Source organism: Podarcis filfolensis, assembly GCF_964270895.1.
Source record: "Podarcis filfolensis genome assembly, chromosome: 6".
In the NCBI taxonomy this organism is placed as follows: Eukaryota; Metazoa; Chordata; class Lepidosauria; order Squamata; family Lacertidae; genus Podarcis; species Podarcis filfolensis.
In genome coordinates, this window is record NC_139609.1 from 67,736,577 (window position 1) to 67,759,941 (window position 23,365).

At 42.4% G+C, this 23,365-nt stretch overlaps 1 protein-coding gene across 1 annotated transcript in view; it reads left to right on the forward strand.

Moving 5' to 3' along the window:
- LGR6 (leucine rich repeat containing G protein-coupled receptor 6) overlaps positions 1 to 23,365 on the forward strand; it is a 142,091-nt gene that overhangs the window by 38,197 nt on the left and 80,529 nt on the right. The window contains exon 2 of the mRNA XM_083617385.1: positions 22,804 to 22,875. Within this exon, the coding sequence (XP_083473511.1) occupies positions 22,804 to 22,875 (72 nt within the window). The remainder of the gene's footprint in view (positions 1 to 22,803; positions 22,876 to 23,365) is intronic.

The window sequence follows — 23,365 nt, forward strand, 5'->3', positions numbered from 1 at the left end:
GAGGAACAAAGCTTTGCAAAAGTGCCGCAAGTCAAGCTCGGGAGAAATGGCAAAGTTGGGCATCAAAGAGCAGTGAGCGCCTTGGTTCTTGGCACAGGGCGGTCAGGAGCAGAGCCTTTGAAATCAGACAATAGAAGAGCTCTGACTTAAGACAAGCAGCTACATGGGGACACCTTCCACAGTTCCTGATGTTTCTCAACGATAGCCCAGAAAATAAACCCTTCACCCACTTACTATAGTTAGTGCCAGATCATAATTTTAAGGACCAGTGGGAATGCAGAATGTGTATATATATTTAAATTCACAGCCCCAATCCAGTTCTACCCATAAGAAGGGATGTGTGAATTTGCCAACTTCAGTTTCTCATTTTCCCAGTCTTCTGACATTTTTTGCAGCAATTTGCAAAATCGGCCTTGACTGGTCTGTTTTAGAAAAAAAAATACTTAATCTTCTTCATTCCAATAGGTCTTTGATATGAGCAGAGTGTTTGTTGAGCCAGTTTAAATAGTTTTGCTTTCATAGAATCATAGAATCATAGAGTTGGAAGAGACCACAAGGGCCATCGAGTCCAACCCCCTGCCAAGCAGGAAACACCATCAGAGCACTCCTGACATATGGTTGTCAAGCCTCTGCTTAAAGACCTCCAAAGAAGGAGACTCCACCACACTCCTTGGCAGCAAATTCCACTGTCGAACAGCTCTTACTGTCAGGAAGTTCTTCCTAATGTTTAGGTGGAATCTTCTTTCTTGTAGTTTGGAACCATTGCTCCATGTCCACTTCTCTGGAGCAGCAGAAAACAACCTTTCTCCCTCCTCTATGTGACATCCTTTTATATATTTGAACATGGCTATCATATCACCCCTTAACCTCCTCTTCTCCAGGCTAAACATGCCCAGCTCCCTTAGCCGTTCCTCATAAGGCATCGTTTCCAGGCCTTTGACCATTTTGGTTGCCCTCCTCTGGACACGTTCCAGTTTGTCAGTGTCCTTCTTGAACTGTGGTGCCCAGAACTGGACACAGTACTCCAGGTGAGGTCTGACCAGAGCAGAATACAGTGGCACTATTACTTCCCTTGATCTAGATGCTATACTCCTATTGATGCAGCCCAGAATTGCATTGGCTTTTTTAGCTGCCGCATCACACTGTTGGCTCATGTCAAGTTTGTGGTCAACCAAGACTCCTAGATGCTTTTCACATGTACTGCTCTCAAGCCAGGTGTCACCCATCTTGTATTTGTGCCTCTCATTTTTTTTGCCCAAGTGCAATACTTTACATTTCTCCCTGTTAAAATTCATCTTATTTGTTTTGGCCCAGTTCTCTAATCTGTCAAGGTTGTTTTGAAGTGTGATCCTGTCCTCTGGGGTGTTAGCCACCCCTCCCAGTTTGGTGTCATCTGCAAATTTGATCAGGATGCCCTTGAGTCCATCATCCAAGTCGTTGATAAAGATGTTGAATAAGACCGGGCCCAAGACAGAACCCTGTGGCACGCCACTAGTCACTCTTCTCCAGGATGAAGAGGAACCATTGATGAGCACCCTTTGGGTTCGGTCAGTCAGCCAGTTACAAATCCACTGAGTGGTAGCATAGTCAAGACCGCATTTTACCAGCTTCTTTACAAGAATATCATGGGGCACCTTGTCAAATGCCTTGCTGAAATCAAGGTAGGCTACATCCACTGCGTTCCCTTCATCTACCAGGCTTGTAATTTTGTCAAAAAACGAGATCAGGTTAGTCTGACATGACTTATTTTTCAGAAATCCATGCTGACTATTGGTGATCACAGCATTCCTTTCTAGGTGCTCACAGACTGTTTGCTTAATGATCTGCTCCAGAATCTTCCCTGGTATTGATGTCAGACTGACTGGGCGGTAATTATTTGGGTCTTCTCTTTTCCCCTTTTTGAAAATAGGGACAACATTTGCCCTCCTCCAGTCTGCCGGGACTTCGCCTGTTCTCCAGGAATTCTCAAAGATGACTGCCAGTGGTTCTGAAATCACATCTGCCAGTTCTTTTAATACTCTTGGATGCAGTTCATCTGGCCCTGGAGACTTGAATACATCTAGACTAGCCAAGTATTCTTTGAGTGTTTAGTTTTGGTTTTTTTAATGTTTCATAATTGGATGGCTTTAAAAGAGAATTAGACAAATTCCTGGAGGATAAAGCTATCAATGGCTCCTAGCCATGATGGTTATGATCTACCTCCAGGTAGGAGAAGGTAGTGCTACTGAACAACAGTTGTTGGAAACAACGGGAAGGGAGAGTGTTCTTCTGTTCAGGTCCTGCTTGCAGGTTTTCTCACAGGCATCTGATTGGCCAGTATGAGAACAGGATGCTGGACTAGATGGGCCTGATCCAGCAGACTCTTCTTACGTTCTATTCTAATGGTGTTAATAACTGCCTTTATATGATGGTTTGTGTTGAGAGGTCTTATTTTTGTGAGCCACTTGGGTAACTTGTGGTAGACAGATGGTATACAAGTACATAGAAATAAATCAATACTGACTCTGGTGTATATGACAAAACACATCTCTGCTATGGTGACTCTGGTGACGGTAATTGTGATGACTGCGACACCTTCCACAGTGGTTTGACTATTAACTTGTAACTGTGGCTGCTGGGACCACATAACACTGGTCCTGAGAGATCTGCATTGGCTCCCAGTATGTTTCCGAGCACAATTCAAAGTGTTGGTGCTGACCTTTAAAGCCCTAAAGGGCCTTGGTCCTGTATACCTGAAGGAGCGTCTCCACCCCCATCGTTCTGCCCGGACACTGAGATCCAGCAGCGAGTGCCTTCTGGCGGTTCCCTCATTGCGAGAAGTGAGGTTACAGGGAACCAGACATAGGGCCTTCTCAGTAGTGGCGCCCGCCCTGTGGAACACCCTCCCTTCAGATGTGAAGGAAATAAACAGCTATCTTATCTTTAAAAGACATCTGAAGGCAGCCCTGTTTAGGGAAGTTTTTAATATTTAATGCTGTATTGTTTTTAACACTTGATTGGGAGCCGCCCAGATTGGCTGGGGAAACTCAGCCAGATGGGCGGGGTATAAATAAATTATTATTATTATTATTACCTCCTGCATTAGCACCCCCGAAGTTACCTCTCTGGGGAACAAGCCTGGGCAGTGTGTATAGAGGTCCTGGGCTGCCCAGACAACAAGACCCCTCCTTTGTCTTGCCTGTCTTTGCTCCAGCCTCTTCATACCTCTTCTGGCTTGGGGATGTCAGGTGGGAGGGAAGCTGGTCACTGCAGGAGTGGGGTACAGCCTGCCTCATCTCTATCTCTTGCTTCCCCTCCTCCCCAGCATCTGCTTCTGCCTCTGACTCTGGACTGCTCTCTGCCACAGACTCTTCCTGCCCACTAAACCTCGTCAACTTCCAACAGCTCCTCCCCCCAGCCTGCTCCCTCTTCTCCCTCTGACCCTCATCGCCATCCCACCACCAGTCCCCTCACTTCTTCCCTTGGGAAGGTGCTTCCACCTTTCTCTGCATCCAGCCAGTCCATGACTTGCTACCCTTGGGTTTAATTACACTAGAGGCTGAAATCAAAAGGGTTGAACCTAATATTTTTCTTTGTCTATGATTATGATGCATCTGTGTGCGACATTCTTCTTTAGCCTTTATTATATGCTGTGGAAGACTGTGTGCAGCCTTTCATATGCAAGGGACCTGTCAGGTATATGATGTATTCCATGTCTATTGTACATATACGTGAGAGTATATATTTCTGGTGCAAAGAATGTGCAAGCCATCCATGCAATGTGTGCACCTAGTTTTGGTCTTTAAAAAATAAAATGAAGTTACAGATAGGTAGCCGTATTGGTCTGCCATAGTCAAAACAAAATTTTTTTTTTCTGCCAGTAGCACCTTAAAGACCAACTAAGTTAGTTCTTGGTATGAGCTTTCGTGTGCATGCACACTTCTTCAGATACACATGAATTCCACCTTGAAATCCATGGCTCATTCCCCATGTATTCTCTTTAAAGCTTTGTCAGCCCAAAACATGGCAAGCAGAGCCCTGGTTTAGGCAACATTCCTTGGGATCAACTCCTCTGAGATGCGTATTTTGGCCCTTGTTGAATTTAACTTGGAAGGGACGCTCTGTGCAGCAAACTGAGTGAAGTCTGATTAAAGAGCACATTCTCAAAACAGATAAATAAACAGCAGTCAAATAACCACAAACCAGCCTCACAAATTATGTTCTTTCCCCCGCAGTAGTTATCAGTTAAACTCTTCTGAAAATATCCAGAGTTTTATTATTACCATTTATTAAATTTGTATCCCACCCTTCATCCGAAGATCTCAGGGCAGTTCACAAATCCATTGATTGGAGTGAATCTTGGCTAACTAAGAAATTCATTAAATGATTTGCAAAGTAAGGTTGTATCAAAGTTACCATCTTGTTCCTACTTCTGTGCTATGAGCAAGCAGGCTGGGTGATACATAGAAACAGCGGCGTAGCGTGGGTTGTCAGCACCCGGGGCAAGGCAAGTAATTTGCGCCCCCTAACCCCTAACCTGCCGCCGCTGCCAGCTTCTTCTTGCTGCTGCCTGGTCTGGTGTGGTTCTCTCCCGCGCTCAGCGCTGCACTGGGCGGCCGCTGCACTGTCCCTCCCCCAGATAGTCCCTCACTCTCTCTCCGCACCGCATGCCTGGCACCCACCCCCTCCACAGTGGGCGGCGACCCGGCGGCTCGGATCGGATTCGCACAGCCAGCACTGCAGTGAGAGAGAGTGAGTGAGCCAGGTAGGGGCAGAGAGCTGCGAGTGCGAGCGCGCGCCCCCAGATGTTGCGCCCGGTGCAGCCGGCCCCCCCTGCACCCCCCACGCTACGCCACTGCATAAAAATTCAGAAGTAAGGTTTTTCGTGGGGTAGAGATAGTGATGGATCAAACCACCAGCTTAATTTCTGTTTTTCAGCCTGTGTGTCTTGCACAGTAGTAGACCTAGCATTAAAAAGTGACAACTCTAATATTCTTGTAAGACTGTGGCTTTGATTCTGCATAGATGATAGATAGATACACACACACACACACATAGAACTTTCATCTTGATATCCAGGACAAGTTGTTTTCCTTCTAGTCTAGTCACTTGTTATTTAAAAAGTTGTTTGATGCTGCATGCTTGAATGCTTAATAATGCAGTATAACTTTTTTAAAATATGATTTTAAAATACCATAGTAGGTTTTGCAGATATTTAAAACTGGTATATAGATTTTTATGCATACAAGTCAGGATCAATATATTTCTGAAATGGAAAGGACACACACAAAGCCAATGGCAATATGGTATTGTGGCTGTCTGTTGGGAAATAGGATTTAATTTAAATCCCTGAAAATAAGAGCTTTCATCTTTCCCTGCCAGGGATTGGTTTCCATACCTCTTTCATGTGTACAATATTCTGAAATTTTATCCAAGAAACTTGACATAGCATAGAGGTGAAGAGGTGAACTGCATACCCTCCAACATTTCTCTGATGAAAATAGGGACATCCTATTTCATAATAATAATGTTTATTATGCCCATCTAACTGGGTTGCCCCAACTACTCTGGGTGACTTCCAGCATATATAAAAACATAATAAAACATAAAACATTTAAAAATGTCCCTATACAGGGCTGCCCTCAAATGTCTTCTAAACTCCATACCGTCTAAGTGTCACATAACTCCATACCGCCTAACATTTCTCTGTTGAAAATAGGGATATCCTAAGGAAAAGAAGGACATTCCAGGATCAAATCAGAAACCAAGATGGCTTCTGTAAATCGGAGACTGTCCCTGGAAAATAGGGACATTGATATGAAAAGGTTTGCCTGCATCATTTCTGTAGCTATTAAAGGCAGAGGAGTCCCAACAGAAACAAAAGGCCTGTCTATCCCTCACCTTAATGTGGATTGTAAATCCCTTGTTGGAGGAGACTCTTGACAGTCCCATGGACTGCAAGAAGATCAAACCTATCCATTCTTAAGGAAATCAGCCCTGAGTGCTCACTGGAAGGACAGATCATGCAGCTGAGGCTCCATTACTTTGGCTACCTCATGAGAAGAGAAGACTCCCTGGAAAAGACCCTGATGCTGGGAAAGATGGAGGGCACAAGGAGAAGGGGATGACAGAGGATGAGATGGTTGGACAGTATTCTCAAAGCTACCAGCATGAGTTTGACCAAACTGCGGGAGGCAGTGGAAGACAGGAGTGCCTGGCATGCTCTGGTCCTTGGGGTCACGAAGAGTCGAACACGACTAAACAACTAAACAACAACAACAAAGAAAATAAATGCAGCTCCAACGCATGCTTTGTGGCATGCAATCACACAGCCACAATAATTTGCCATGCTACTATTTTCATTAAGTTTCCTTCCAAGCTCAAACGCATCATCCACCCTGGGAAAGTGGAGCTGAAGTTGTGCAACCACATTGCATGTCTTGCAGCAATGCATGTCCTATGGCACTGGTTTTCAGAGTTGTGCCTTCAGATAATGTGTTCTACATTGACTCATCGGCTAAGGAACATCTGCACATCTGCCATGGTAGCCTAACACATTGCAGAAGATTCTGGGGCATGTTGTATTGTGGCCGTTCAATCAGTTCATGCGTGACATTAGCAAAGCCTGCTATGTTCCAGCATCACCTGTTGAGAACTATGAGTTTCTTTGACTAGGAAAGCTGTTTCCTTCAGCCACCTTACACCCTACTTGGAGTACTGAAGGCATGAAACTTGAGGTCAGTGGTAGCTGCTTGTGTAACATGCCATTCCTGCTCAGTACTGTGGGCTCTGGCAGTGTTTGCTGTGGTTGCTTCTGTTTTCACCAGACCGCTCCCTGCCAATCTACCTCGAAGCAGTTGGCAAGAGATCAGAGGTAAGGCGCTGCCAGAATTTTGTGGAATGGGCCATTTGCTTTTGTATACCTATCAGGAGTTTCAGAAAGTATCAAGGAGGCAGGGGAGAGCCTAATCTCTTGAGCTCCTCGAAACGGAATAGTTGAGGAAAGTTGCCCTATTATCTACAGGAGCCAGGTGTAAACTGGTTTTGCTATCACAATGAGGGAAATGCCATTGTTTGCCTTGGTACGTTACAACTTACAAAAATGGAAGAAGTTGGTGTTCAGGGTGTACAGAGATATTTAAGCCTGAGGTTTATACTCTGCTCCTGGTGATCGCAGGGTGAGGGTGCGTACACAATTTACATTTAAAGCACATTTATAGCACATAACTTCCCCCAGGGGTGCCAACTTGGATAAAAGATTGAGGGGGCCCAGGTAAGCCGCTTCCCTGATCACATGACATGCTGCACACACACTGTTAAGTTGTGGGTGAACATATCAGACAGCACAGTGGTTCTTCAAACAGCTCTTGCTTATTCACAGGCCAGAACAGAACTGAACTGAAGGGTTCAGCCAGCCTGCTTATATAGAGCTCCATTACAACGCAACTGTAACCATTTTCTGTAACTATCCAATCACTGAACGTCACTTTCAATCCCCTATTTGCATATGTGGACCTGAGCGAAAACTATCTGCAGTATCCCCCTGCTGGCCCAGGGTGAGAACTTCAGTACATAACACACACCATTTGAATAGCAATGCTCATCAACTTTGGGGGGCCACAGCCCCCTCATATATTTTATTGGGCAGGGTGAAGACTCTTCAGCTCCTGGGAGTTGGTTCCTATGACTTCCCCCAAAGATTCATGGGAATTATTGTTAAGGGCGCTGGGAAATTACATCTCCTAGGATTCTTTGAGCAAAGCAATGTGTTCTAAGTGTTCTTCAAATTTATAATGCGTACACAACACTAAGCAGTAAGCATGCATCCATACCTCTGCTTAATGTGGACTGTGAACCCCTCATATTTCCTTTAGTTCCGCCCTCGTCCATGCAGTGTTCTCCAACTGCTGCTGTCCCACCCTTTCTCCTCCTTAAATCTGGTCCATGTAGCTCTCCTGATCGGATTTTCAAAGCATAGGGAATCTTTGGATTTAGGGAGGAGAAAGCGTATAATATTAATTATTTTAATGATGTATACCACAAGTTATACTTTTAAAGGTGATTCCATTAAAGTGGGTACATTTCTTTGTTTCCCTTTGTAGTTTATGGCCATCCTAGCTGCCATCAAAAAATTAATAAAAATTTTAATAACTCTAATAAAACTCACACGTAACAGAGTAATACCACCAGGGGGTCAGCTGGAACCATAACCTGTAATTTCCTTTATGTTTTCAAGAATCATATTCCAAAAAATATATAAACTTGGGGGCAATCTCTAACATGCATCATTAGCTCCAGGGTAAATACAGCTCAGTCTTCTAGCAATTTAATAACATTTGAATATTCGTTTTTAAAAGTTCTTCAAATTCATACAAAATATTCCCAAGGGGCCCTACTTCCACATCAATTTCCAAAAAACTTCTGATGTAATTATACACAGGTGTCACTTCCATTTTTCTTTACTGGAGTTCAGGGTGGGTTATTCAACGACCTCTGGGGTTCTTTGGAAGCCAAAATCTGCACCCTATCCTAGACCTGACATGCCCACAGACTCTTAGGGATCTTTGAAGCATCTATGTGGTTACACAGATTTAAGGCAGTTCATTACATTTTCACACATTTACCTGGTACTTGGGAGGGAATGGAGACTTGTTATATAAAGGAATGGGAGGAGTCCTGGGGGAGTGAGTAGAATTGGTTTGTGATTACATGTTACTTTTAGCTCTCTTACTTTTGATGATAATAAATCTTATTTTACTAGATATTTCTGAATTTGGCACGACACTTTACTAAACAATCATAGGTCTGTCAGTGGTGCGCCACAAAATATAGTAAGAATAAAAGGAAAAACTGAGCACTTGAAAGTACCTGAGCTATGTTTGTGGCATGGATGCACTCTTAAGACTGTTTTTTCGTGGAAGTCCATGTCCTTCCCATAGAACACAAAGTTTGGATTTAGGAACGCTTCATTGCAGATGCGTTATCAAAAGAGAAAGGTCCACTTCAGACCAGATGGGGACTGGATTCAATTAAATAAGTTGCACTAGCAGGAGCCTGTGCAACAAGTCCCACTAGCTCAGGAGGGCTTTCCCCCCTCTTCTCCCCCACTCCAACTAGCTCTAGGGCAGTTGGGAGAACATCTAGAACAGGGCATGGGGGGCAGAGAAGGGGAAATAATTGGAATTTCCTAATTTGCACATTATTTATGTTCAATTTGTTTGTAGAGTTTATTTATTGGATCAGAGGTGTGATCCTGGATTAAGAGCAATCGGGGCCGTCTTAAGCATATCCGGCACTGTGGTGCAAAGATCCCTCAGGCGCCCCCCCCATTTCCCAGAGTTGTCTACCTTTCCCCAAGCCTCTGCGGGGATTGCTCTCCTCCCACAGAGGCTTGGGAAGGAAGCTGAACGCCCGCCAGCCATATACAGTGGAACCTCCGGTTACATACTGTCAGAGCCGCCCGAGGTCCCAGCTCACAAAGGACCAACGCTGCTTCGTTGTTAAGTACAAAAGTCTTTATTGAAGTTCAGTTTCACTTCCAGAGCCACAGCGCGCAGCTCTACGTCTCAACTGTCAGACCGCTGATGCTCCGTCTGAGTCTCCTCCCCCCAGACACCAATTTAAGACTCTCGCCTTACTCCACCTCTTCCTCTGTTCCTTCCGCCTCTGGTTCCGCCTGCCTGTTGGGGTCTCGCCCTTTCTGGACTCTTCTGACACTGAATCCCCTGAGCCTTCCCCCTCCCTCCGGTGGGCTTTAGGAGCTGGTTCCCCATCCGGGTCTCCTGCTGTCCCCCGCGCCTGTACATTTGAACTTGGCGCGCGCGCCCAGCCGGTAACTTTTCTCCTGACCGTTTCACTGCTGCTGTCACTGCTTCCCCCTCTGGGGGGGCTAGCTGCAACTGACCTCCCCTCCATTGGAGGCGTGGTCAGCCCTGACTCACTTTCTCTCCCCGCTGGAGGAGACGCTGGCCCTGACACATGTGACTCTTCCCCCCCACTACGCTCTGGTGGGGAAACTGGTCCTGATCCCCCACTGCTGCTTTGGGGTTCCCCTCTGGCTCCTTGTTTCTGGTGCGTCCCCCCTGGGACCCCCCTTGCCCTGACCATCGGCGCCCCCTTCTGGGAATCTTCTGATTTGCTGGAGAAGCTCATGGAATCTCTAGGGCCACTGTCATACTCCCCTACGCTGCCCTCGGATTCTTCCCCTTCGCTCTCCATTTCCTCTCTCCCCAGTGCTCCTGCTCCTAAGCCCCTGACACATACTTAATTCGTTCCGGAGGTCCGTTCTTAACCTGAAACTGTTCTTAACCTGAAGCACCACTTTAGCTAATGGGGCCTCCCACTGCTGATTTCTGTTCTCATCCTGAACCAAAGCTCTTAACCCGAGGTACTATTTCTGGGTTAGCGGAGTCTGTAATCTGAAGCGTATGTAACCTGAAGCATATGTAACTCGAGGTGCAGCTTCCATCCTAAGTCTCTGCAGGGATTGCTCTCCTCCTACGGAGGCTTGGGAGGCAAGCTGTACCCCCACCAGCCATATGGTTGACGGGGCGCAGCTGGTGGGCGTGCAGGGAAAGGGAAGGCCTCCGGCAAAGCCGCACAGCTCCCCCACTGACTGGGGCACCCCTGAGAGGCCAGCGCTCTGGCGCAACGTGCTAGTAAGCCCAATAGGAAAGACGGCTCTGAGAGCAATAGTTAGTGGGCTTCCCTTAGATTTCTTCAGAGTTGAAATAGGTGCCCCTTTATTCACTTTATTATTTGTGTCATTTGACAATATGGGGTCTTAATTCATCTGCAGAGGACATTGTGCTCTATCTTCCGCACTTTGAAATTCTGGTGTGAGAATCAACCCTTTTGGGATGGATAGAGCAATGGCCATTAACTAGAACAAAACCAGAGGCCAAGGGCAGGGTTTTCCTGCTGAGTCGCCTAATACCTGGCAATGCAAATGAATCTCATTTCATATGAAGTACTGGACCTTTGAACTCTTAGAACTCACTCACATTTCCACTTGCCCTGCAGCTTTCCCCGGAGTTTGTGTGTGTGTGGAACCCACTCTTAACTACTGAATTGGAGCAAATGCTATTCAGATTTTCCATGGATTGATTTTGCTCTGATTCAGTGGTAAAAAGCAAGTTTTCCCAGGGAAAGTGGTGGGGCAAATGCAAAACTGTTTGTTGTTTTTTTTTATAATATTTTTATTTTTCCATATAAACACAATACAACAAACATAAACATACAAAAACAAAAACAAAACAAAAAACATGTATCATTTCATATCCTAATTTCATATCCTATCTTCCCCGACTTCCTCATGCCTCCCCTTTCTGTATTCCAAATTCTTATCAATTGTTCAGCAAATCTTCCCTTATTTTAATTTAAATTTAGACTATTCTTCCTTATTCTCCTTGTCTTAACCATTACTAATAGTAACCATTTACTTTCCAGTCCAACATCATTCTAACTTTCATTAACTTTGTAATATTTCTTTAAATAGTCCTTGAATTTTTTCCATTCTTCTTGCGCTGCTTCTTTTCCCTGGTTTCGGATTCTGCTCGTCATTTCTGCCAAGCCCATATAGTCTATCACCTTCATCTGCCATTCTTCCAGTGTGGGTAGTTCTTGCGTCTTCCAGTACTTCGCAATGAGTATTCTAGCTGCTGTTGTAGCATGCATAAAGAAAGTTATATCCGTCTTTAACACCCCTTGGCCGACAATACCCAAGAGAAAGGCCTCTGGTTTCTTGGGGAAAGTATATTTAGATACCTTTTTAAGTTCATTATAGATCATTTCCCAGAATGCCTTAATCTTCGGGCAAGTCCACCAAAGATGAAAAAATGTACCTTCAGTTTCTTTACATTTCCAACATTTATTGTCAGGCAAATGGTAAATCTTTGCAAGCTTGACTGGGGTTATGTACCACCTATATATCATTTTCATAATGTTTTCTCTTAAGGCATTACATGCCGTAAATTTCATCCCGGTGGTCCACAACTTTTCCCAATCAGCAAACAAAATATTATGACCAATGTCCTGAGCCCATTTAATCATGACCGATTTAACCGTTTCATCTTGTGTATTCCATTTCAGCAGCAAATTGTACATTTTGGACAAATTCTTAGTACTGGGTTCTAACAGTTCTGTCTCCAATTTTGATTTTTCCACCTGGAAGCCAATTTTACTGTCCAGTTTAAACGCTTCATTTATTTGATGATAGTGCAACCAGTCTCTCACCTTCCCTTTTAATTTCTCAAAACTCTGCAATCTCAATTTGTCCCCTTCCTTTTCCAAAATTTCCCCGTATCTTGGCCACTTGGACTCCATATTTAACTTTTTAACTGCCTTAGCTTCCATTGGCGACAGCCACCTTGGAGTTTTATTTTCCAGCAAGTCTTTATATCTGACCCAGACATTTAATAGTGCTTTTCTGACAATATGATTTTTGAAACTTTTATGTGCTTTAACCTTGTCATACCACAAATATGCATGCCACCCAAAAATGTTATTAAAACCTTCCAAATCCAAAATGTCTGTGTTTTCAAGAAGTAGCCATTCTTTCAGCCAGCAGAAAGCTGCCGCTTCATAGTAAAGTTTAAAGTCTGGCAGGGCAAACCCCCCTCTTTCCTTTGAATCCGTTAATATCTTAAATTTAATTCTGGGCTTTTTGCCCTGCCAGACAAATTTAGATATGTCTTTTTGCCACCTCTTGAAACAATCCATTTTATCAATTATTTGCAATGCTTGGAACAAAAACAACATTCTTGGCAATACATTCATTTTTATAGCTGCAATACGGCCTAACAAGGAAAGCTTTAAGTTGGACCAAATCTCCAAATCTTTTTTCACTTCTCTCCAAGTTTTTTCATAATTATCTTTAAACAAATTCACATTTTTAGCTGTCATATTTATACCCAAATATTTCACTTTTTTAACCACAGTTAACCCTGTCTCGTTCTGAAACCTTTCCTTTTCTATCTGTGTCAAATTTTTCTCCAAAACCTTTGTCTTAGACTTATTCAATTTAAATCCTGCCATTTGACCAAACTCTTGAATTATTTCCAAAACTCTTTTCGTGCTAGCTTCTGGCTCTTGTAATGTAAGTACTAAGTCATCTGCAAATGCTCTCAGTTTATATTGTTTAGCTCCGACCTGAATCCCTTTAACCAACTGGTCCCTCCTAATCATATTAAGCAAAACCTCCAGGACCGATATAAAAAGTAATGGGGAGATAGGGCACCCCTGACGTGTCCCTTTTTCAATCTTGAACTCTTCTGTAACCACATTATTTACAATTAGTTTGGCTTTCTGTTCAGAGTATATTGCACCTATACCATTCTCAAACCCTTGGCCTACCCCCATCCCCCGGAGGTTCTTCAACATAAAACTCCAAGAAATGTTGTCAAAGGCTTTCTCGGCATCCACAAATATCAAAGCAGCTTTAGTGTTTATGTTCACTTCCAGCTTTTCCAAAATGTCAATTATATTCCTTACATTGTTCGACAAATGCCTTTTTGGGAGAAAGCCCGCTTGGTCCCCGTGAATCTCCTCCATCAAAACTCTTTTCAGTCTCTTTGCTAAAATATCAGCAAAGATTTTGTAATCCACATTCAATAACGAGATGGGTCGGTAGTTTTTAAGTTGGGTCTTTTCAGTCTCTGTCTTTGGTATAAGTGTAATATAGGCCTCTCTCCACGTATCGGGTGCCCTTTTCCCCTCCATAATCTCATTGCAGACTTCCTTCAGAGGTTGTATCAACCCTTCCTTCAAAACTTTGTAATATTTGGAAGTCAGTCCATCCGGTCCGGGGGATTTAAATGCAAAACTGTTTGGACCCATGCTTTCTAGACAGAGAATAAGCAAAGTGTGAACAAGCCCTTAGAGATATCAGGGAGATGGTAAGGCATCATCTAGCTTGCTGCATTGCCAAAGATTCCACTGACTTGAACAGATAGAGATCTTGAACAATGAATTTATGAGACAAGCTTCACAATCAGAGAATGAATGCTATTCCCATGTTTATTTATATTTTAAGAAGGCTGCCAGTAAGAAATAAAATTTGACAAGAAAGACACCATTTTTATAGAATTTTTATGAGCATCTAAAGTCAACCCTAAAATAGCTTATAAAAAATTAACTTCCTCTAGGAGGGTGGCTTTAATTGCCAAATTTAAGTGATCATAATGCTCTATGAGGCAATGGTCTTCAGACATCTCGTGTATAATCTTGAGTAGAATTAGCTAAGTTACTTCCTCTTCGTGACTGGGCACTTAATACTGGCAACAGGTCATTCAGATATTGAATGCTGGTGGTGTGCACAAAGAGCATCAGGCCCACAACCCCCACTGGGAAGCATCTCATGCCACTGGGTAGATTTATCCAACCATATATAACCCTACCAGTAAATGTGTTGAGACCAGAACTGCTTAGGGGAAGGGACGTGGTTCAGCACCAGCTCTGCATGCAGAAGGCCATAGGTTTCATCCCCAGCATCTCCAGGGAGAGCTGGGAGAGTTGTGGTGTAGTGGTTAGAGTGTTGAACTAGGACCTGGGGTACCTGGGTTCAAATTCCTGCTCAGGCATGAAGCCTACTGGGGAAGCTTGGTCCAGTCAGTATTTCTCAGCCTAACCTATCTCACAGTGTTCTTGGGAAGAATTAGAAAGGGGGAGAAGCTGTCTCTGTGGCAGCCCCCAAGTTGTGGAATTCCCTCCCAGAGAGGCGCACCTGGCATCTTCACTGTCTAGTTTTCAGCAAATGCGGAAGATGCACCTCTTTACCCCGGCCTCTGACACCTGAGCTGTGTTTTTAGGAGCTACCTTATCCCTATGGTTGTGATTTGCTTCAACTGTTTTCAATACTGAACTTTAAATTGTTGTAACCTGCCCTGGGACCTGCTGGTGAAGGTTGGATAATACTAATACTAATAATACTAATACTAATACTAATATTAATAATTAACTGCCTTCAGCTTCTTGGAGGAAAGTGGGGATATATATGTATTAGATAAAACCTGGATAGCTGCTGCCTGTCAATGTAGACTGGTAGTCTTAAACCTTTTCAGATCCAGGACTCACCTTTAACCCAAACATGCATTTAGGAACTTCTTTCTTTCTTTCTTTCTTTCCCATATATTTGTATTGTAGTAGTGCTTCTGTTGTGTCTCACTTTAAATTAGGCTGTGACCCAGCAGCTGATCCAACCTATCATTTGAAGATCAATGGTGATTGTAGACCATACTGAGCTTAGTCAGATGGATGAAATGGTGTCATTATGTTCCATTGGTACCTAACACCTCAACATCTTAAGTATGCAGAACAGCAAGGGAAACTTGTTGGAGGTATGAAGTTGCAAGGGCTGGGATATGGCATATATTCTGGATGTGTCCTAAAATAAATTTTAAAATTTGAGGAAGATAAAGTAATGGAAAGTGAAGTGATAGCAGGTTATGCTTCACCCGTGAATCTTACAATTTTACTATCTGGATATGTTAAAGAAACTTTACTTATGCAGGACAGGGAATTAATACAACATCTCTTGACCACTGCCAGAATTATTATTTCTCATGAAAAAATATGAACACTGTCCATGAGATAATGGATAACTAAAATCTAGGACATAGTATGCATATTGAAGCTCACAGATAGCTCACAGTTAGAACCAGTGAGGGTAGATGGCAAGATAATATATTTATGAAGAAACAAAGTTTCTTTATAATGTGGTGGATTCTGATTTGGTCAATGACAGCTCTTTTATTAAGCATTCAGCTTGATTTGTTTGCACAGCTTGCGTGGAAGTTATGTGACATTGGCTATTTATTGAGCCTTTATTTTGATTTGTTGCATCAAGCACTATTCAGTGCATTTTCCTTATGGGAGAAGTCAATTTTGGGGTGGGTGGGAAAGCAGGTTTATTGCACTAGGGCTCCAAATCCACTTTAATTGCCCAACCTGAATTTGCCAGTATGCTATGGAACCCCAACCACAAAATAGGAATGTGACATAAGCATTAAGCGCCCCTGTTAGCTACTGCAAATTCAGCTTCACTGAAATCTATAGTCATATCCAAATGTAACCTTATGGAAAACTCTAGCCTATATGTGTTAGCTGAAAGCTGGTGGGCTGATTGTGGAATTTTAACTTCATTTCATTTAGGTCCAACTAAGAGGTCTTTGTTGAATTTGCAGCATGTCCCTGTGGTCGTAGAAACAGCTACAGTAATGCTTAATTTGACCAGATATGTTTATGCCTTTTCAAGAGGTTAGGCTAGAGCAAGAGGTGCCTTTGAACCTCCAAAGAAAACCTCTCTTTTTTAAAAGGTTTTTCTTTTTCTCTCAAGGCAAACTGAAATCTTGTGCAATCCGCCAAAGATGGCCTGACATGGACTATTTGAGAGCTAAGTGGGTTGAGATTTCAGGGTAAAACATTGAACAGTCACAGTGGAGGGTGACCCTTAAATTGGTAATCTCATAATCTATTGGCCTACGGTCTAGGTCAGAAAATGTATTCTGTACTCAGTGGTGTCTCATAAAACCTTTGATGTTTGCTTGTTAAAATGATAAAATGCTGGTGTTGTGACAGACTACAAGCAACTCTGGTCAGCATTTTGGAGATTTCCTAATAGCAAATATTTTTAGATTCTGACTGGCTCTATGGCAAGGATGGATAATTTGTGCCCCTCCAAATGTTGTTGGACTCCAACTCCCATCAGCCCCAGCCAGCACAGGCAATATGAATATGTATGAAGCATAGTCCAGCATCTAAAGAGCCACAGGTACACTGTCATTACATAGTGCAAGATGAACTTACTTAAAAAAAATAAATCATTTTGTTGTGGTGTATTCAGAATATATATATATATTTATATATTTACTTATTTGCATTGTTTTAAGACCAGTAGCCTGTGTAAAGCAGTGTTTCAATGGAAAGGAGTACAAAAGCAGTCAAGGCAGGTGTCAACAGGTGTTTAGTTTGCAACAGAATCTTTGCAGCTGGCGTAAGAGAGTAAGGAAGATGAGAGTGAAATATGAACATTGAAGAGCAGTGGAGGAAACGGCAGAAGGAACTGCTGTCTTCTTTGGAGGTCTGACCCTATTGTAAGAACTTAAGAAGAGCCTGCTGGATCAGGCCAATGGCCCAATCTAATCCAGCACTGAGTTCTCACACTGGCCAAGCAGATGCCTGTGGGAAACCCGCAAGCGGGATTTGAACACAAGAGCACTCTACCCTCCTGTGGTTTCCAGCAGTTGATCTCAGGGTGCTCATGAGACGCATCTTGCAGTAGGTTCACTGGGATTAAAGGATTAGCCAAGTGTATGATCCACACCTGCTCAGGTGCATTCCTTCCTATGCCAGGAACTCTGCACACTGTATACTTACTTCTTAGAGAACAGCTCCCTCATTCCTCCCCCCTTTAAAAAAATCTACTCAGTCCTGAATGTTTGATGAAAGCCACAGCTGACCAGAATGAAGTAGACAATTCTCCAAGGGTCAAGGGTTCTGAAGATTTCAGGCATGAAAGCTGAATGAAACAAACATTTGGCAGGCATCTCTCAGCTATTGGATTGAGGACCAAACCCAATGTGATGTGTTTTAGTGGCACACTGCCTGTGTTGAGAGGAGAAGGCAGAGCAGGGTGGTGGGTGGGGAGAAGATGAGAGGAAACCCAGCAGAAATGAAGCAGCCATGAGGGGAGAAGGCGGGGGGGCACTGAATTTTCTCATCACAGAGAAGACCACTGAAATTTGAAAAACCAAAGCTGGCCCCTGCTTCCATGTTGTGGGGACAGGACAGAGGTCTCCTCTTTTACCTCATGCTGTAATAAGATACTATTATATGTGATGCATAAATAGCAGACCTTCCAAGTGCCCTATTTTCCAGGGACGTCCCGGATTTAGAGCTGTCCCAGTTTCTAACTGGATCCCAGAATGTCCTGCTTTTCTTTAGAATGTTCCTGGAGAAATGTTGGAGGGTGTGGGGTTATCCAATCGCTGAGGCAATCCTGTATATGGAACGATTTTTTAAAAAATGTTTTTAAGTACAAATAGACTGTTAATGGATTAAAGGGAAAAATAAGGCTAGAATGTGTTAAGATAAATTATAGGACAGAAAACTGAGGAAGATGGAAAGGATTTGCTGAAACAGTTAACTGAACTGGAATACAAAAAAGGGAGGTGCGAGGAGGTCGCTGAAACAAGTAAATGAAAGATAAGATATGGAAATATTGGATGTGTTTTTAATTGCTTTTGTTTTGTTTTGTTTTGTTAAGACAAGTGTATATGTAGTGTTTTTGTTTTTCTGTATTGTATTGTATTGTATTGTATTGTATTGTATTGTATTGTATTGTATTGTTTAACTCTTTTTCTTTTTTGTAATCTTTAAACTCTTAATAAATATTATTATTATTTTTTTAAAAAAATTTTAAATGTTTAATGTTTTATTATGTTTTCATATATGTTAGAAGCTGCCCAGAATACTGGGACAACCCAGTAAGATGTGTGGGGTATAAATAGCATAATTATCATTATGGAATGGGACGTCCCTATTTTCATCGGAGGAATGTTGGAGGGTATGAAATAGGCCTGTAACATAATTAAGTTGGGGAGAATGTACATTGACCTAGAATTTTTGTTCTCTTTTTCTGTGTCATATTAATAGCTTTCGCTCGGCTTGGGGAGCGGTTCAAAGGTGCTTTTTAAGTGTTTTGTGTGAAAACGGTTTTAGTGTGTTGCTTAGTATTTTACATTTCACATGCTTAGCTGTATGTGTGGTGCTTGGCAAGAAGTATACATAAAATGTTGGCCTCTGATGTGGCAAGTGGACTTCAGAAGCTTGTAAGCCTGAGGCTCCTGGTGTCCTTAGATTTAACAGCTGAGGTAGAAAACTGTCAGTGGACTTTGCAAACTAATGTGAGGGGGGTGTAACTTCTTTTTGCCTTTTAGGCAAAAAAAGAAAAAAAATAATGATGCTAACTAAAAGCAGAGGTAAAAAGGTTTGTTTATGAGAGGCGAGGGACATCAAAGCGCTTGAATTAAGGAGCCCCTTGAGGGACAGGTGAGTTATGAAGCCTGACTCTGAATCACATGTGGTTCAGTTTCCAGGAACTTTGTCTTAATTTTCCAGTGTATTCAGGTTGGGAATTCCTAGTGCTAACAGGAATAAGAAGCTCTCTTGCAAGCTTCTGAAATGTAAGGAAAGTGAGTTAAGGTCTCTAAATTTAGCAAGGCCCAACATTACATAGGACTGTGAAAACTGTTTGGGGCTTTCATCCAGAATGTTGACATTTTAGCAGGGTAGTAGTACAGTGAGTAAGGCTGACTGAAAGCATTCATTCTTTATACTGGGATGCTGCAGAGGCAATATTTTAAAAACTGCAAAAACTTGTTTTCCATTTAGAATTGTGTGTGAATAATATATCTTGTCCTCCAATTACCAAGAAGTGTTTAGGCCATAGTGTGACTTAGGGCAGAACTGATATAAAATCAATATAGGTTTTTCTGTCATGGCTTCCTATTGTATTTTACTGAGGATACGGAGAATTCTCTTGTACAGATCCCTGCCTTGACTCTTAAAATGCAGTTCCCAGGGTTCCCCAACTATTAAGTCGGCTGAAATGTTTACTTTACATATGCCCAAACCAGATCAGTTAAACTATTAAACCAGTTTGTTTGTAACGTAAATAGAAATAGGGATATACATGAAAATGCTCCATTGTTTAATCTGCCCCTAACATGTAATATAACATCATTTATGAAATGTTTATGTTGTTTCCTATATACTTTATATGCTATGACCTCTATAATGTAGCTCTTAGATAAGCTGGACTCTGTTGGTATTTTGTGGCCTCTGTTGGTATTTTAATAGTACTCTTACACTTTAAAAAGTACTAATTTAACAAAATGTTGCATTTTGAGTGTGTCCCTGGTGTGTATCCCTCACAAACCCTCCCTCACTTCCCTTCCCTTATTTTTTTGTATTTAATTGTGAACCACCCTGTTTTCAGTTTTTGTAAAAGTAATCTTTTAATTTACAAAGTAATCTGTAGCGGCTGGTGGGGCAGAGCAGTGTTGGTTGGTGCTGTTTACCTGGCTTTCCAATGCAGAGATGGCTGCCAGTAACAGAGGGGGAGGCAGTGGGGAAGTTGATGCGGCGAGGAGCTTGATGTGGGCACAGAAGCATTGGGGGGGCACCTCCTGACTATGAAGAAACCACTATCTTATTTTTCAGTGGCTCTATTTCACTTCCAGACTGATAGGCCTGGGACTCCCCAAGTTCAGTATGGTCGCCAAATGTTGTCTAAACCACAGAGCCTAGGGCTTGCTGATCAGAAGTTTGGTGTTCGAATCCCCACAACAGGGTGATCTCCTGTTGCTCGGTCCCTGCTCCTGCCAGCCTAGCAGTTCGAAAGCACGTCAAGTGCCAGTAGATAAATAGGTACCGCTCCAGCAGGAAGGTAAACGGCGTTTCCGTGAGCTGCTCTGGTTCGCCAGAAGCAGCTTAGTCATGCTGGCCACATGAGCCGTACGCCGGCTCCCTCAGCCAATAAAGCGAGATGAGCGCCGCAACCCCAGAGTCATGTGCGACTGGGGTCATGGGTCTCTTTACCTTTACTGCTGATGCTGGTGGTTCAGCCCTCCACACCTTATGTCCTTATGTTCTTCAACTGTTTGTTTAAAACAGCAGTTGCCTCATTAAAAAGGTATCAGTTGTTGTTGTTGCTGCTGCTGCTGTTAGTATTTTTAAAAAACTATTAACAAGTAAAAAGAGGCATAAGTTTTTGACAAGATCAATGTGGAGCAAACTTCTTCAGCCATTATTCTATCCCCATCTTCTTTAGTATTGGAAAATTGTTTTCTTTTAAAATACAATTATTCTAAGTGAATTTTCATGTTACAGTTTTCGTCTGATAGCAGACAAAACTACATGCCTGGCTGCACCATAATCCTTAGATATGATGACTACAATATATCTGAAATTTGTTTTAAGTTTCTCATCACCCCCAATTCCACATGCAGCATGCAGCATCAGATTTTTTTTGACCAGGTATGCTTGCAGAAAAGCACTGTGCTCCACCCCACCCCCTTTTTAAAGTAAATTAAAACTCCATGCACAGTTCATGGACAAGAAGGTATCTATGTATGGGAAACTTGAAGAAATGGTTTTCAGCAATAGTGATGGGCAATGGCTAAATTGTATTTTATGAGGAAGATGATGCAGATAATATATTTCTTGCTTGTTTGTTTGATTTGCAGTATTTATATCTCATCTTCTTGCCAAAGACCCCAAGTTGGCTTACAATAAAGCTAAAATATGACAAAAAAACAAAACAGCTGCCCAATAACATTATTCAAGATCATAAAAGCAGCAGATAAGGAAATTAAGGCCATCATATAAAAGCTGAAATGAAACATCTATAAAACAGCAGAAAGACATTTAAAAGTTTCCCAAATATTGTGAAATGCCATTAAAGGCTAAGTCTGAGCACTTGCTGAGATTTGAGCCATAAAGTGAGTTTTGTTTAACTCAGTCCAGCTGATGTGTGCTTGTTTTTTTCTCCACTTCCACACCTCTGGTGCCAATGGGATGTGGGGTGATCAATACAGAAGAAGAGACTTAGGGCTTATCCATACTTACCTTTCCAGGCACAGGTCTGCACTTTAAAGCTCCATTTACAAGTGTTCCTTTTTTTGCCCCAGAGCTTTCTCCATGAAAATCTGCTCTTTAAAGCTGAAGCACAACAAACAGCAATTTGGGTTTTCTGTGGATTGTCATTTGCTCCGATTCAGTGGTAAAGAGCAGGTTTTCATGAAGAACACTCCAAAGCAAGAAACAAAAACAAAAAGTGATTAGACAGGGAACTTTAAAGCGCAGACCGCTCCTGGAAAGCGTGGAGGAAAGGTAAGTGTGGATAAACTTTGTATATTTATTTGTTTCAACATTACTGAAATAGCTTTGGAACAGTAGATCTTCCTGTCATAGAACAAGTGTCTAGCATATCACTTGACATCAGTTTTATTGTCTTGCGATCATAATCAAATCTTCTTTGACACTATAGCCAGTCACCTAAGCTATGCAATCTGTTAGATGTAATGGAAATGAAGGCACATATACAAGATTTGCTGGGAATAATGGAACAACACAGGGAAAGTAGCAAGAAACCCTTTAGCAAAATAATAGAGAATTGCAAGAAGCTGGCAAATGACGTGGATGTGGAACTTAAAGTACCTAGACAAACTAAACAACAGAAAAACCATGTTGGTAACCCCAGCCAATCCACAGAAGAGCTACATTCCCTACCTGGATTCGCTGGTACCTCACTGTGGGCTTGTTTCAGTGATGAAGACCAACCTGTTTAAAGTTTGCTCAAACTATATCTATCTCAGTTGTACAACATTGAAGGAAAAGGCTTTCAATCCCATGTGAATTCCATTTGGGAACATTATTTGCAAACTTTGGGGATGAACCTGCTACGTGGTATGAGTTGAGGGCAAAATGGCATAACAAAGCAATACACCTATTGTGTGGCTTATGCAACATGAGTCTTACTGAACTATTCAACCACACAAAACTTCCTGCTATTGAAATTGCCATCCAGACAACATTTCCCCTCCCATTTACAATATGCGCAATTGAACAAACCTTTAGCACTTTGCACAGAGTGAAAACATGGTTTTGCCTAACAGTGAATGAAGATCTGAGCAGAGCCTACACGAGTGACAGTTGTTGTTTTTTTGAAGGCTGGACTAGATCCTATAAGTTTATGTTTTACTTGGGTATTGCAAATGATCCAAACTCTGATTTTCTTTCCTTTTCTTTGTTTTTCTTTCTCAGTGATTTGAGCATGAACAACATCAGTGAGCTGCTGCCTGGGGACTTCCACCACCTGCGCTTTCTAGAAGAACTGTAAGCATAATGAGGTTATATGGCCTCTTGGTTTAGCATTCCCTTCCCAATTCTGAGGCAAAGTGATATGTATGGCAGAAACAGGTGATATGTGACAAAGTCATGTGTGCAGCATTTAAATAATTTGTTTATACTGCTTCCAAATGTTTGGTTTATTTAGATCTTATCTGGCTCCCACCCCACCTCGTAGATCTACATTTCACATTAGCTGATCCAAACCAGTAGGGCTGTATTGCATCCTACAAAATAGAAGGGAAGAGGTAGATGCAATGCAAGGGTGACAGTCATTTTAACAATCAAGGTTGATACGTGCCCTGAGGACTGGGAGCACACAGCCTGCAAACAACTATAATTTAAAAATAAATTCAAGGGGTGCTTCTAGATGGAACCAGTACTGCTCATGTCCACAAGTGATTACCAGTGTCCACATGACTACATCATCATCAAAATACCGGTCCATATTTTTTTTTACATTTATTCCGAATTTCCC